The sequence below is a fragment of the Callorhinus ursinus genome, unplaced genomic scaffold, assembly GCF_003265705.2.
Source record: "Callorhinus ursinus isolate GAN/ISIS: 27379988/994484 unplaced genomic scaffold, GSC_fseal_2.0 scaffold13, whole genome shotgun sequence".
In the NCBI taxonomy this organism is placed as follows: domain Eukaryota; kingdom Metazoa; phylum Chordata; class Mammalia; order Carnivora; family Otariidae; genus Callorhinus; species Callorhinus ursinus.
In genome coordinates this window covers 23,710,692-23,725,413 of record NW_027397075.1, presented here as the reverse complement: position 1 = coordinate 23,725,413, position 14,722 = coordinate 23,710,692, and the positions used below count along the sequence as shown (strand labels likewise).

Below are 14,722 nucleotides of genomic sequence, written 5' to 3'. Positions count from 1 at the left end.
TGAGGAATATCAACAAAATTAAAAATTAAAGTGCCTATATTTTTATTTATAGGAAAAACACCTACTTTCAATCCTTTTAGGACCATGTTTATACCTGATTGTAGGTGGTGAAGTTGTGAAACCCTTATCTTCTCTTGCAGGTCTTTTTTACATGTGCTTCTATGGATTACTTGTAACAACTGAGCAATATGCCATTGTATGAGTTTAGCTAATTCCCTTACATTTGTCATTTACCCTAAACATATTTTACTGTAGTAGATAGTACTGCATTCAAGATCTCGTGGATAAATATCTGTATACCATTTTTGATTGTTTCATAGGGATGAATTCCATGGGCTGGTATTACTGGTCCATATGATTTAAACCTTTGACGTATGTTGCCAAAAGACCTTCTAGAAACTGAATATCCAACAAGCCAGGTTTTTTTTTAATCAGAATATATAAATATTTCCATGACTGCATAGTGAAAGCTCACCAGTTAAAGTATATTTTATGTATTTTATTAAATGTTCTTGCCTGCAAATATGAAAATGCTCATTTCTAACTCAAAAATGCACAAGGGATATAAACAGTATAAAAGAAAAAGTAGAAATGGTTGATTAGTATATAAAAACATGTGTAACCTCATTAGTAGTCAAATAATGCAAATTAAAATAATGAAATGTAATTTCTTACCTCTCAGATTTTCAAAAAATATTTTTAATTTTAATTACTCATTTTTATAAGTGTATAGTGAGAAAATAATCACAAATTAATTGTGTATAAATTGCTCTGCAATTTCAGGAAAGCAATTTGAACGGGTTTAAATAATTCAGCCCCATAAGTACATTCTAAAACTCGAGTCTAAGGAAATAAAGAGTTTAAGTACAGGAATACTTATCCTGCATTGGTTACAATAGTGCAAAATTGCAAATAGCCTATCTAAAAATAAAGGAGTGAACTATTAAATACATAATTGGTTTTAGCTCTTAGGTGGTGGGAGTACAGGTGAATTTTTTCTTGTTTTCTCATGTTTTTCCATAGTGAACACATTATTTTTCTAAACAGCATAAAAACTTTTTTAAAATTCAGTAAATGGTCTGCATATCCATTTGAAAAAAGATCCTCGTCTCATGCTATGCAAATATAAATCCTAAATATATTAAAGATTTAAATGTAGAATATGTAAATATAAGACTCTTTTTAAAATCTTTGTGTGCAAAAGGCTTTTTCAGACCTACACTGCCTTGGAAGGGTGTCCATATTATTTTTGAGTAAAGAGGAAGAACATGAAGCAGTATGTATGGTGTGGTATTTTTGCTTAAATACTCAAAATACTCATGCAAACTGTGTATGTTTATATAATCATAGTAAAAAGTCTGAAAAGATGCCAAAATTATTTGCAGTGACAAATAGGACTGGAGATGTAGAAAGTACTTTCCCAAAAGAAGTTACGTCGACATTAAACCGTCGTCTTCGTCATCTTTATTATTATTGTTATTGCTCTCAGAGTTTTTGTCAGGGTTTTAAATGTCACTTCTGTTTTGGTGAAAACTCCCCAGGTGGACTTTCCCTCTTGCTCCCCAATATCCATCTTTATTCAAAATGAAACTCACCTTTTTTGTTGTTGTTGTTATACCTCAAACCAGTTCTCAGAATATTTTTTTTCATCTACCTAACATTATATTATTCTCTTTGTCATTTAATTTCAAAATCTTAGGGTCCTTTTTCTTTTCTTTTCTTTCCTTTTCTTTTTTTTCTTTTCTTTTTTAAGATGTTATTTGTTGGACAGAGAGAGACACAGCGAGAGAGAGAACACAAGCAGGGGGAGTGGGAGAGGGAGAAGCAGGCTTCCCGCTGAGCAGGGATCCCGAGGTGGGACTCGATCCAGGACCCTGGGATCACGACGTGAGCCAAAGGCAGACGCTTAACGACTGAGCCACCCAGGCAGCCCGGGTCCCTTTTCTTTATAACTGCCAATTCGATCCTTCTTCTGCAGGGGGTAAAGAGAAATAACCCCACATCTGAACCTATCCAAATTCTAATGTTTCTTTCTTTGTCTTGTTTCTCGCTCTCTCCCTTTTCCCCTCACCAACACCCCGTCAAGATATCATCTTTAATGTGTGAACGTTCCCGTTCTTTATACCTCCTCTGGCAACTTCATCAATTTGAAAGCCTTGTTTTATATGCCGCACTCTTACTGTCATAAAGAACAACAACAAAACGTTGATGGCTCCATATTTCCCACAGGATAAAAATCAACCCTTGGATAGAAAGCTAAATGTCAGTAGAGATCTGTTTGAACAACCTATTTAAAACAAAATTCACTTCTACATGTGAAAAGGAAAACTATCCAATCAAAACATACTAAGTGAAAAAAACATTTTTACACTACGTTTATTGGTTACATTTCTATTTTAATGTGCAGAGAGTAGTTCGAAATTAACTAAAGGTCATTGCTTGAACAAAACAGTATTAAAAGGGGCATTTACTCTTCAGGTTCCTGGGCTGTATAAATCTAATTCTGTGGACAATCTTTCTACAACCAAGATCAAGCCTCTAGTTCCTGCCCGAGTCAGTGGGCTCAGCAAGAAGCCATCGAGCATCCAGAAGAGGAATCATCATAATGCTGAGAACAGGCCAGGATTGCAGATAAAAATCAATGAGCTCTGGAAAAATTTTGGATTTAAAAAGTGAGTTGCCTTGTTACTTACTCTAAGGATAAATTTTTTTTTATAATTTCTATCACTTTTCTCCAATTTTTTCTGTTTTCATAGGAGTCAATTTTGTTTTCCCTTATCCTAAGAGAATTATTTTCGTCTATTCTCTTTAGCTGACTCTTCTTAAGTATATTTAACTTCAATGTCTATACCTTCATTTAGTGAAAAGATGACAAATTAAAAAGCCACAGTTCTTGGTCTGCCAGGGTCTATTGTTAAGCAAGTGACTTTTTCTGGCCTAAGTGTCTTGGCTTCCTTCCTTACTAGTCTCTCAGGATTGTATTGAAAATAAAGTTGTTTTAGACACGAGGGTGGGAATGTAATGCTCTATCATATTCCTAGATTTAAAGCAATTTGTTCCCCTAAATCATCACATCTGAAATGGGGAAAATCACTGAGCATATGTGATGATTGTGCCAGATTTCTAATGTATGGGACAAACACTGTTGTTTTTTTTTTAAAGATTTTATTTATTTATCTGACAGAGACAGTGAGAGAGGGAACATAAGCAGAGGGAGTGGGGGAGGGAGAAGCAGGCCTCCCGCGGAGCAGGGAGCCCGATGCGGGGCTCAATCCCAGGACCCTGGGACCATGACCTGAGCCAAAGGCAGCTGCTTAATGACTGAGCCACAACAGGCGCCCTAGAACAAACACTGTTTTAAAAGAACGGACCCTTGGGCACCTGGGTGGCTCAGTCGGTTAAGCAACTGCCTTAGGCTCAGGTCATGATCCTGGAGTCCCAGAATCGAGTCCCACATCGGGCTCCCTGCTCGGCGGGGAGTCTGCTTCTCCCTCTGACCCTCCCCCCTCTTGTGCTCTCTCTCTCTCATTCTCTCTCTCTCAAATAAATAAATAAAATCTTTAAAAAAATAAATAAAAAAGAGCGGACCCTCTGTATATTTACCTTTTTTGAGCCACACAGTACTTCCTTCCATTAAACTACAAAATTAGTCTCAGAGTACCACGATTTATAATTAATTTATTCCCTTGTTCTTCTCAATAAAGCAAATGTGCTAAGAATAGAGGAGGGAAAGTTACATGGGTGGTGGGATTAAACCTTGCTTAATAGAAATGTTGTCACAATCAGATGAGATGATCTGAGCAGAAACACTTTGTAAATAAGTGCTGGACACAATTATTTTTATTTTGCATTGTGTAAAGTCTAGGATTAAACCATATAGCAGCAGTTCTCAAATATCTGCCTTCAGGCACCCTTTACACTTAAAAATTACTGGGGGCCCCAAAATATTTTGGTTTATGTGGGGTTATACCTGTCAATATTTAACTGTCTTAGAAATTAAATAGACATGTTTAAATAACAATGACAAACCCATATTAAAATCAATAGTATATTGCTACAAAAAAATAACTTTTCCAAAACAAAAAAAAAAAGTGACAAGAGTGACTTTTTTATACATTTTTGCAAATCTTAACTGGTTTAATAGGACGGAGCTGGATTCTTACATCTGCTTGTGTGTTTGATCTGTTTTGATAGGTTGTTTTGGTTGAAGTATAGGAAGAAAATCTGGCTCCACACATATTTGTAGTTGGGAAACATATTTAATAGACTTTTTATTTAGCTGTAAATTTTCTACTTTATTATACCAACATTCAACAAGGGATGGTTTCTTAAAGGTTAGTTACAATATCAGATATGAAACCAAGTCAACTGACTTCTCATATTCTGTGTTTCATTACAGTCTGTCCGTCCGTAGTGCACCTTGAGTGTGTCTTTTACTCCCGCATGCATTGGTCATCTAGAAAATGTTGATTTGTTGAGTTGTGTTTATCTTCCAAATGTAGACACATTTCATTATACAATATAAAGAAACCACAGTTTTATCAGAAAGTCTTTAAGTATTGAGAAGCTGTCAGGTGGCAGATACAGGTTATCCAAAATTCTGACTTTCACTTGAAAGCTTGAATTTTATAGTTGGCAACAAATCCTGTTAGTTGTTTCCTTGGGGGTAACAACCGGCTTTCTTTGTTCATTTTATTTGTATTTTATTTTATTTTAAAGATGTTTATTTATTTATTTGAGAGAGAGAAAACACGAGCAGGGTGGGTAGGGGGTAAAAGGAGAAGCAGACCCCCGCCGAGCAGGGAGCCCGATGCAGGACTCGATCCCAGGACCCTGGGATCATAACCTGAGCTGAAGGCAGACACTTAACTGACTGAGCCACCCAGGTGCCCTCTTTGTTCATTTTAGAGAAGCCCTTTGCCAGATAACTAAATTTGAATAACCATGGTGTTGCACATGCTTTTTCACTTGAGATAACCATCATACTTCACTACCAACAGAAATGCCTCATGTTGTATTTCCCATTTTGTCATATAGTACTAAGAAGTTGAGAGGGTTGAGATTTAAATAAAATGAATGATTTTTACTACTTCATCAAGAACGTTCTTAAGTGAGACTAACTTTTTTCTTTTAACTGCAAGTACATGGAGCTGGAGAATACAAGTGCTGCTAGTATTTCTTGTGCAGTTTGGGGCTAGTGTCCTGATTCGTGCTGAGTTGCCAGTCGCTTTGATTCAGCTTTGCTTTTGGATCGTCAGTACAAATGTCAGCACAGTGGAAAGCAGATAAAGTCTAAATATTATTATGAAATAGTTTTAATCTTGTAAACCCCCTGAAAGGATCTTGGAAATTTTTAGGGGCCTGTGGGCCATACTTTGAGAACTGCCACTGAAGAGAAGTTGAGGATACAAAAAGTATGCCTAAATGCCTTTTAGGAAAAAAAAATAGTGCCTTTTAGAAAATAAGACTACTTTGTTGACAGGCGATAGAATTACCTGTGTTATCTTCATAACAGGATGAATTTTTATAGACCTGGAGCTCCCTTCCAGCCAAAAAATAAGTTGGGGGGAGGGAGGAGTATAACACAGGGCTTAAACCTGACTCAGGCGTCACTTAGGTTGGTGCTTAGCCAGCCTCGAGAAGCGTGCCAGGGAGAAAGGGACTGAAGTTTCTTTACTGGACTCATTCTGCCTCAGCTAGTACACGTTTAGTAGTGGCCTTGCACCTGCCTCGAAAGGTGATTTAGGAAACAGAAAGGGGAGCTAAGAAGCAAAACTCAAATTTTATTGCGATACTCAGAGGAGACCTGAACGTGTCATATATTAAATTAGGACAAATTGAAAGGTCTTTTCCTCTTTATATACCTCTCTTCGGTCTAGGTAGACTATTCTCTATAATTAGTACCCTGAAAACACCAATTCATTTTATTATATTTTGCAGAGATTCTGAAAAGCTGCCTTCTTGTAAGAAGCCGGATCCCCTGTCGCCAGTCAAAGATAACATCCAACTAACTCCAGAAGCAGAAGAGGATATATTTAACAAATCTGAATGCCTGCGTGTTCAGAGAGCAATATTCCAATAAATGCAGACAGCTGGGAGGCTATTGCCTGCAAGAGAATATCAATTTGAAGTGCTGTTTGAGAATGCATCAATTACCAGACTGAAAGATTTATTCATAGACATATGCCATTTTTTAAATAGCGTACATTTTGTATATTAACTATGTAATTATTTCTTTTGTTCAGCTTTTTATATTTTCATAAGCTAAGTAGAGAAATCATTTTATTTTTGACAGTTTTTGGAAGTTTTGATGGTTTGGGGCAAGTCCCCTGGAATTGATAAAAACCTACTCTATAAAGATTTCTGTCATGTTGTCAAGTATAAGGATGGTAAATGAAAAGCCACAATTCTGTAATCATTTTTATCCTGGAGGGAATCACTATTTCTCAAGCTTTAAGTGTTACCCCCTGCCCTTTCCTGTCTCTTTCAGGGTTGAATTGAAAATAAAGTTGCTGGCATGGGAGGGATAGCTGGAAGGGTCAAAGATCGCTGCCCACATGGCACAGTGCTCTGTTATCTCTGAAGGTTTGCTTGGGTTATGGATTGACAGTGAAGGAAAACTGCTTTCAGCCTCCTGTGGAAAGAGCTACTTCTATTGTTAATATTCTTAAACTTCAAAATAGCCTGTTTTTCCCACTATGTCTTTTTTAAAGTGTGGACTGAAAATCCCTTAACTAGGGTCTTAGGTGTGATGCAAGATCCTAAAGCGTCAGGGTTGGTGATGTGTACACTCTGCAAAGACATAGGCAGGGACCTGGAAAGAGAACCAGCCATGCCAGTGAATATTGGGAGGGAGGAATGAGAGGGGTAGGGGAGGGGGGAGGTAAGGAAGGACGGATCTGGCTGGAGACAAAGGTGTTACCTGAGATACAGAGGATAAAGTAAAGGGATCCCAGAGTATTTTAATTTTTAAATAAGACTTGATAGAAGACTCCTGGATAAAGAGAACGGAACAAAAAACAAATTGTAAGAAACAGCATAAAAGTTGTAAAAGAAATAAAAACCAACCTGAAAAAGACCCAAAGAATGCAAGCAAATTCGAGCTCTCTATGAATGTTTCCTGTTCTGGAACAAATTAAGAATGTGACTCCAACAGTGTCTACAAATGCTTATCTCCTCGCCCACTGAAAATGCCACTTAAATGACAGAAAAGGAATAAAACAGTATAAATCCATAAAGGTTAACAGAGGAAGAGACATCAGGCAAGGAAACAGAGGGATAAGTTGTAAGTGATTTAGCAAAAAAATGATCAGTTCTGCAGCGGTAGAAGCCAACAGGAAGGAGACGTTTAGATGGGCTCAGTAAATGGACACACGCAGCTTCCTCCGAAGCCAGGGGCCCGAGCTGAGTCTGAAAATGGAACTAGCTGAAAACCTTCAAAAATCGTAGGGGAGGAGGGGAAGATGGCAGCAGGGCCATAGTTTTCCCGTCTCCAAATCCCCACGTAACAGCAACTGGTTAACAAAACCAAAAACCTGTGAATAGCTGTACAACAAATTTCGGTGACGGTATTCTTAAATCACAAAATATAAGTGGGTGAAGACAAGCCACCAACAGCCACAATTCCACAAGATGGAAAAGCAGAGGAAGGTAATAGGGCATCGACTGGACCTGAGAACAGAACGTTAGAATAGCCATTAAAACACACAGCAAGTGGTGTTGGACCTGGGAGAGGCTTTCCCATTCCCATCGTGAGTGAGCACAAGGGGCATCTGAAGGAACTGGCTGGTCTGGTCCATGTGAACTATTGGAACTGATCTGCTGAGTTGGCCAAGGTTCCTGGGATGGGGTCCCCCACAGAAGAGAAACTAGTGCGAGGAAAACCAAAATTGAGCAGGACAGGGACAAGAGAAGCAAAGGAGAAGAGGTTGAAATACAAGTAGAAGGAGGAACAGGTCAGCCAGAAGTCTCAGCAAAATACCGTCTTTGAACACTAGAAACGTTTGGGGCCCCTGGCTGGCCCAGCTGGTTAAACAGCTGTCTCTTGATTTTACCTCAGGTCATGATCTCAGGGTCCTGGGATCGGAGCCCTGCTCAGCAGGGAGTCTGCTTGAGATTATCTCTCCCTCTGACCCTGCCCCCACTCCTCTCTAAATATATAAATAAAATCTTTTAAAAAATTTGATGTTCAAGAAGCTCCCATGAACTATGCTTCCTTCTCAAAGAAAACTAATTTTACTTAAAAAAAAGCTTTTAGATCAATCTCTTAAGATGTTCACTTAAAAAGAGCAGAATAACATCTTTATAGATAGTGAAAATCTACCAAAAAGGCCCACAGAGCAGATGAAAAACAGTCCATTTGAAAATGTGGTAAAAGTTATTAAAATGATACAGAATATGGAGGAAATCTAGAACTGGGAAAACTTAAGGTAAACTCAGAATAAGCATTAAAAATAAACATTTCGGAAGTGAAAGCTAAACCAGAAGGAATACAAGCAAATAAATACTAGAGATAATGCCTTAAAAGATAGGAGGTAAAAAATTAGAACAAAAGAAAAAAAAGATTAGGAAGTAAATATTGAAGATAGGGACAGACGTTCCATTATATAGATAATAGTCTGAAGGGGAAAAGGATCATTTCAGAAAACTTTACTAATTAAAATTTTGAACCTTTTTTTTAAGACCACTTTTCAAAAAAAAAATACATTTTACTTATTTAGAGAAGAGAAAATGTAAGCATGGGAAGGGGCAGAGGGAGAGAGAGAATCTCAAGTGAACTTCGCGCTGAGTTCGGAGCCTGACACAGGGCTCACAACCCTGAGAACATGACCTGAGCCGAAATCAAGAGTTGGGACACTTAACTGATTGAGCCACCCAGGTGCCCCTCAAAAGTGCACTCTTGTACCCAAGATTATTGATCCAAAACATGCAACACCAAGACTAACATAGTTAATTTAAAAAAGAAATCCTTGGGGTAGGCAAAAACAGCAAGTGACAAGGAAAAATTTAGATGATCATCAGACTTTTCCACAATTATCCTTTGTGCTTGAAGAAAATGGAGTAACATTTTGAACATACTCAAGGGAAAATGCAAGAATTTGGGAAATAGTGTTCCCTTAAACTGTTCTTGAGGAATCTATCAGAAAATGAACTCCATTAGAAAACCAAAATAACTAGAGAAATAGCACCATAAAGACTAGTGGTGGGCATTAAACATAGTAGCCCTGTACAATTAAAAATTAGTTACAAGACAGTATGGTATAAGATGCCTGTATGTCCAGATGACAGAGTACAACTGAAAAAAGGAAAGCAAATGCAGAAATACTTGGCTTAGCTGGGTGGTAGTCTGATAGTGTTATTTAGACTTGGGCATATTAATGTGGGGTAGAATAAATGGACATTTATGGGATATTTTAATTCATTCCCAGTTTTCTTGAGAACCAGGATTCTTGATGTGGGAAAGAGGAAGTGCAGATGTGGGTTATTTTTTTTTAATCCCTGTAGTTATGAATTTGAATTGAAAGTAGTGGGAGAAACTTAAGAATATATAAAATATGTATATGTGTGTATATATATATATATACACATATATACTCCTTATACATATATGCTAGATGTATACACGCTGAAGAGACATAGAAAAAATCCAGTACCAATAAGCATTACTGAGTTTATAGTCTTAAAATACCATTTTTTAATCAAAGGAAACCAGAGCATCTTGGCAAAAAAAAAAATAGTCTGGCAGGAAATACAGCAGAAAAGCCTGGAATATCTTATTAGAACAGAAGTTATCACGGGCTACTGTGTAATTTCATAAAGACGTAAGAGCCAACTTGAACAGGTCCAAACATTGCTAGATTTGATCTTGAAAAAGGATAATTGCGACCTATTGAAACGTATCATAAACATTAAAGAGCATTGGTCACCTATTAATTATCTTGAAAATAGGGAAATGGACATTTTCCTGTCTTTCCTCTGGACTGTACCACTGGGTAACCAAACAGCAGAAGCGGGGGAAACACCTTTTCGGTGTTCCAATAATGAAAAAGATATGCGATTATATCACCATTTTGCAACACCTTGTGGATTAATGGATTTAGACGTTGAGCGTCAGCTGCCATTAATATTCCAAAAGGGGACAACCAGACATGTTATACCTCCTAGTGAAAGAAAGCATCTTCTATAGTCTCGCCGAGGGATGGGAGGGGAGTCTGATCATGCCTTTGGGTCCAGCTGCCAAAATGCAGGAACAAAGAGGACAAAGGAATGTGTGGAGCTTAAATGTGCAAATAGCACAATCCAGACCAGGAAGCCACAGGTTTCATACGCTGGGATTTTCAACAGATAAATTGTAAGAAGGGGTGAGGAGGGAAATTCCATATTTTTTCTTTAAATGGACAAAACTAAACTAGATAATTTAGGGATGCACCCTTTGCTGATAAAACAACAGAGATGGGGGGATTCTGGGAGTGGCTAGCAAAGTTTTATTTGATGACTTGGGTGTAATGTATAATAGGGTTTGTCCTATAATAACATAATAGCTTATTAAGCTGTCCATATCATAAAGTGTTAGCCTTATAATAACATAAGCTATTTATTCTGTGTGGTTTTCTGTTTGACAATAATTTTTTTAAAGTAGTAACATCATTGAAGATGTAATTGATTGTAAGATGTACCTTTTTTTTTAGTTTTTTGTTTAAGATTTTATTTATTTGAGAGAGCAATACAGAGATAGAGCACAAGTGGGGAGGAGAGGGAGAAGCAGGTTCCCTGCTGAACAGGGAGCCCAACGTGGGGCTTGATCCCAGGACCCTAGGATCATGACCTGAGCCAAAGGCAGACACTTAACCAACTGAGCCACCCAGGCACACCACCATTATTTTAATCATTGAAAGAAAAAATCTATTATATTGACACTATCAATTTTAAGACACACTATCTTCAAAAATGTTACAAAGCATACCTTAGAATAGATGAAATGCAGCACTTAGACAACACCGATCTCGTCCCTCATGCACAAAATCCAGCAACTATCTTCACTTCCCAAAGACTCGAAGCTTACTCTGGACGCTCGGCACCAGACTGCCTCTGATCTTGAAAGACCTGGAACATGGAGGAGGCAAAGATGGCATGTGGTTCTGGAAAGCAGGAATGACGTGAGAATAAGCTAGAGTACGATCCCTTGTCCCATCTCCCTACTTAGCTCCCATTCTCGCTTCTCCTGCTGGGATCCCAATTCTATTGTGTTAGACTTTCAGAATTGTCCCTCACCTCTTAACACTCTTGTGTTTACTTTCTACTCTGTTTTTCTCTGTTTTCAATTAGTTAATTTCTACAGATCCATTTCCAAGTTTACCGGTTCTTTCCTTGGCTCTCTATTACTATGTTTTTGGTTTTTATTTCCAGCATTTCTATTTTACTCTTATGGTATCCATCTCTCTAGTGATGTTCCCCCATCTGTTCATGCATGTTATTCATTTTTCCCACCAGAACACATATTAGCCATAGTTATTTTAAATTCCTTGTCTGGTATTTCCAACATCTGGGTCATCTCTGAGTCTGTATCTTGTGTGTGTGACAGTTTTCTTTTGCCCTGTTTATTTGTGTGTGTGTGTGTGTGTGTGTGTGTGTGTGTGTGTCATAGTTTTTGATTGAATGCCATCTACGTTGATGCAGAATTGTAATGGCTGAAATAATGCCTATGCCTGGAAGTGGGCATGCCTCTTCTACTACTATGGCTAGAGTGGGGCATTGGTAAAGACTAGTCAGGAGTTTAATGGGGTTGGATTTGTTGTAGGTGCGCCATGAACTTCACATTCCTTGAATGTTGCCTGTGGTTGGGTGGTGCTCTGGTGCAGGGTTGTGTTGCTGTTTTCGTCATGTTCTCGCTGTTTTCGTCATGTTCTCGCTGTTTCCTTGGTGTCAGCCTTCCTCATGCACCTGTGGCTCAGAAGGGGTCTCTCTCCACCCCCTTGCCCCTCTTCGGCCATTGGCTGCTGTTACTTATTTGGTGCTTGTATGATGACTAAATACAGCCTGGGGGGTAACACTAATATTAAATGTGGCAATTCTGTTAGATTTTACAGTCCACTACACAATAAAAGCATTATCCCCCTTTGTTTCTCAACTCCCAGCAAGATCCTAGCAACATGGTCAGTGTCCCACATCCCTCTTATTAAATGACCTCTAGCTACCAGGCATTGTACGTTGTACAGAGATGACTTTCTAAACACATTTTGGTGTTTAACACTTGTTGACTTATGGTTTGGGGGAGGGAGAAGAATAGTTGAAGAATTCCAGTTAGGAATCAGAAGACTCCATCTGTAACTCTGACTTGCCTCAAGGAAGTGACTTTGGGTAAACCACAGGACCAGTGTTGCCCTCTTTTGCCTCGTGGGTCAAACACGAGGGGTTGACCTGAGAGCAAGAAATTGCAACTCCCAAATTCTGTGAACAAAACAATAAATTGATTTGTGAGTAACCTTTTAAAGGCTGTTCCACAAGGTCCACAAGAGGGCAGCCCCTCCACATTGTTTCATGTCTGAAGAGCCCTTGCAAGCACGGTTAAGTCTATTTTAAAAAATTCTAACATTACAGCTTCAAGTCTCTTTTGGTTAGTACCCCCAATCCTAATCCCCTCGCCCTGTTTTTAGGTCAGTGGGTAATCTTTTATGTTGTTTTGTTTTTATGTGGTTTTTTAAAACATGATTTCTGCAACTAACTTTTTATTTTTTATTTATTTTTTTAAAGATTTTATTTATTTATTCATGAGAGACAGAGAGAGAGAGAAGCAGAGGGAGAAGCAGGCTCCCCGCGGAGCAGGGAGCCCGATGCGGGGCTCGATCCCAGGACCCTGGGACCATGACCCAAGCCGAAGGCAGACGCTTAACGACTGAGCCACCCAGGCGCCCCAGATTAACTAATTTTTAATTACTCTCTTTAACTGCATAAGATGCAGGTCTTAATTTACTTGTTTCTTAATGACTTTCAGATTTTTTTTCAGTATTCAAACATTTCTTCAAATATTTCAAGTACTACATTTTGAAAAAAGTGAAGAACCTCACAAGATTTCATGGTAATTAAGATTTTAAAGCTAATTTTTTAACCAAAGTAGGAATATTTTAGTTATTTTACTAGCCACAACATTCTATAGTCCACTTATAGAAAATGGACTTAAAAGGGAAAAGCACTTGACAGCCTTCCTTGGAAGCATTAGGTTTACTCCATTCCCCAATGTAAATCATCCTGGGATGCCAGGCCTGTCAGGGAGGGCATTTGACAAGTATGTTTTTTTTTCCTAGACTGGATTAGACCCAAGCAACACATAGCCTCATCGATGCAGTGAACAGAAACAAGAAAGGAATGACCTAGTGTGGCCACCACGGTGCGGATGGAAGATGGGTCTTAGTTACCTCTGTATCCTCTACAATGTCAAGAAAATGTTTGCTGGGGGGGCGGGGGCGGCGCCTGGGTGGCTCAGTCGGTTAAGCAGCTGCCCTCAGCTCGGATCATGATCCTGAGGTCCTGGGATCGAGCCCCACCTCTGGCTCCCTGCTTGGCAGAGAGCCTGCATCACCCTCTCCCTCTGCCTGCCACTCTGCCTACTTGTGCTCTCTCTCTGTCAAGTAAATAAATAAAATCTTAAAAAAAAAAAAAGTTTGCTGGGAATGAGCCAGCATTATTCATATTGTATGTACACAAGAAAAGTTAAATATAAACCTGCCTGACAATATTAATGTAAAATGAGTTGCACCTACAACAAATATTCCTGCAGAAAATGACAGGCCCCTCCTCAGGACCTTTTTAGGATTTACAACCTGACAGAGCTTGAATGGGATATATGTGTTGGAGATAGATAAGAGGCATTGGGGTGCGGGGTGCATTCCACACAGGGACTTTGTGTGAGCAAAGCTTAGGGAAGGAGGCACAGAGAATATGTTTGCAGAAAAGAGACCAGCTGAACCAGATCAGAGGGCTTGAACTGGGGGAGCAGGATGGGGGTCAGGTAGGGGCTCAGACCGCAAAGGTCTTGACTGGAGTTTGGACTTGACCTCCGGGCAGTGAAGTCAGTGAAGGTTTCCCGAATGGCCAGTTTCTGTTCTGTCTCCATTCCCAGTTCTGAAGTTCCAGTGAGCAGTTATTGTGTGTGAGTGGGTAGGAAAGGGAAAGGTGGGTAAGCCAAGAACCAGTATCTGAAATCCAGTTCCAGTGTGAATACCCACGCGCAACCCCCAGTTAACTATCTTCATTTTAAGTCGCACTTGGGATCTTACCTAGATTTCTGTGTGTGTTATTATTGTCTGTCTCCTCAGTAAGCTGTAAGCTCCGTGAAGACTGGAAGACTGCGTAACTACAGTGACTGTTCTCCATCATACCCTCAGCACCTACCACAGTGCCTGTAACAGGGTAAGACTTTTTTTTGAGTAAATAATAAATGTATGTTGCTATAGAGTCAAAATAATTATTTCCATTAATTTTTAAGAGACATATTTATTTATTTTGAGAAAGAGAGAGCACGAGCAGGGAGGGGCAGGAGAGGGAGAGAGAGAATCCCGAGCAGACTCTATGCTCAGTGCAAAACCCGATGTGGGACTCCATCTCACAACCCTGGGATCACAACATGAGCTGAAACCAAGAGCCCAACGCTCAACTGACTGTGCTACCCAGGTGCCCCAATTATTTCCATTATTATAGAAGAGGAAACAGAAGTACAGAGAAAATA

General features: G+C 39.0%; 1 protein-coding gene across 6 annotated transcripts in view; it reads left to right on the top strand.

Moving 5' to 3' along the window:
* EXO1 (exonuclease 1) overlaps positions 1 to 6,358 on the top strand; it is a 36,245-nt gene extending 29,887 nt beyond the window's left edge. For all 6 annotated transcript variants that reach the window (XM_025878141.2, XM_025878142.2, XM_073899915.1 and 3 more), the window contains 2 exons: positions 2,479 to 2,672; positions 5,941 to 6,358. In XM_025878141.2, the coding sequence (XP_025733926.1) occupies positions 2,479 to 2,672; positions 5,941 to 6,082 (336 nt within the window). In that variant the 3' untranslated portion in view covers positions 6,083 to 6,358. The remainder of the gene's footprint in view (positions 1 to 2,478; positions 2,673 to 5,940) is intronic.
* The last annotated feature ends 8,364 nt before the right edge of the window (positions 6,359 to 14,722 follow it).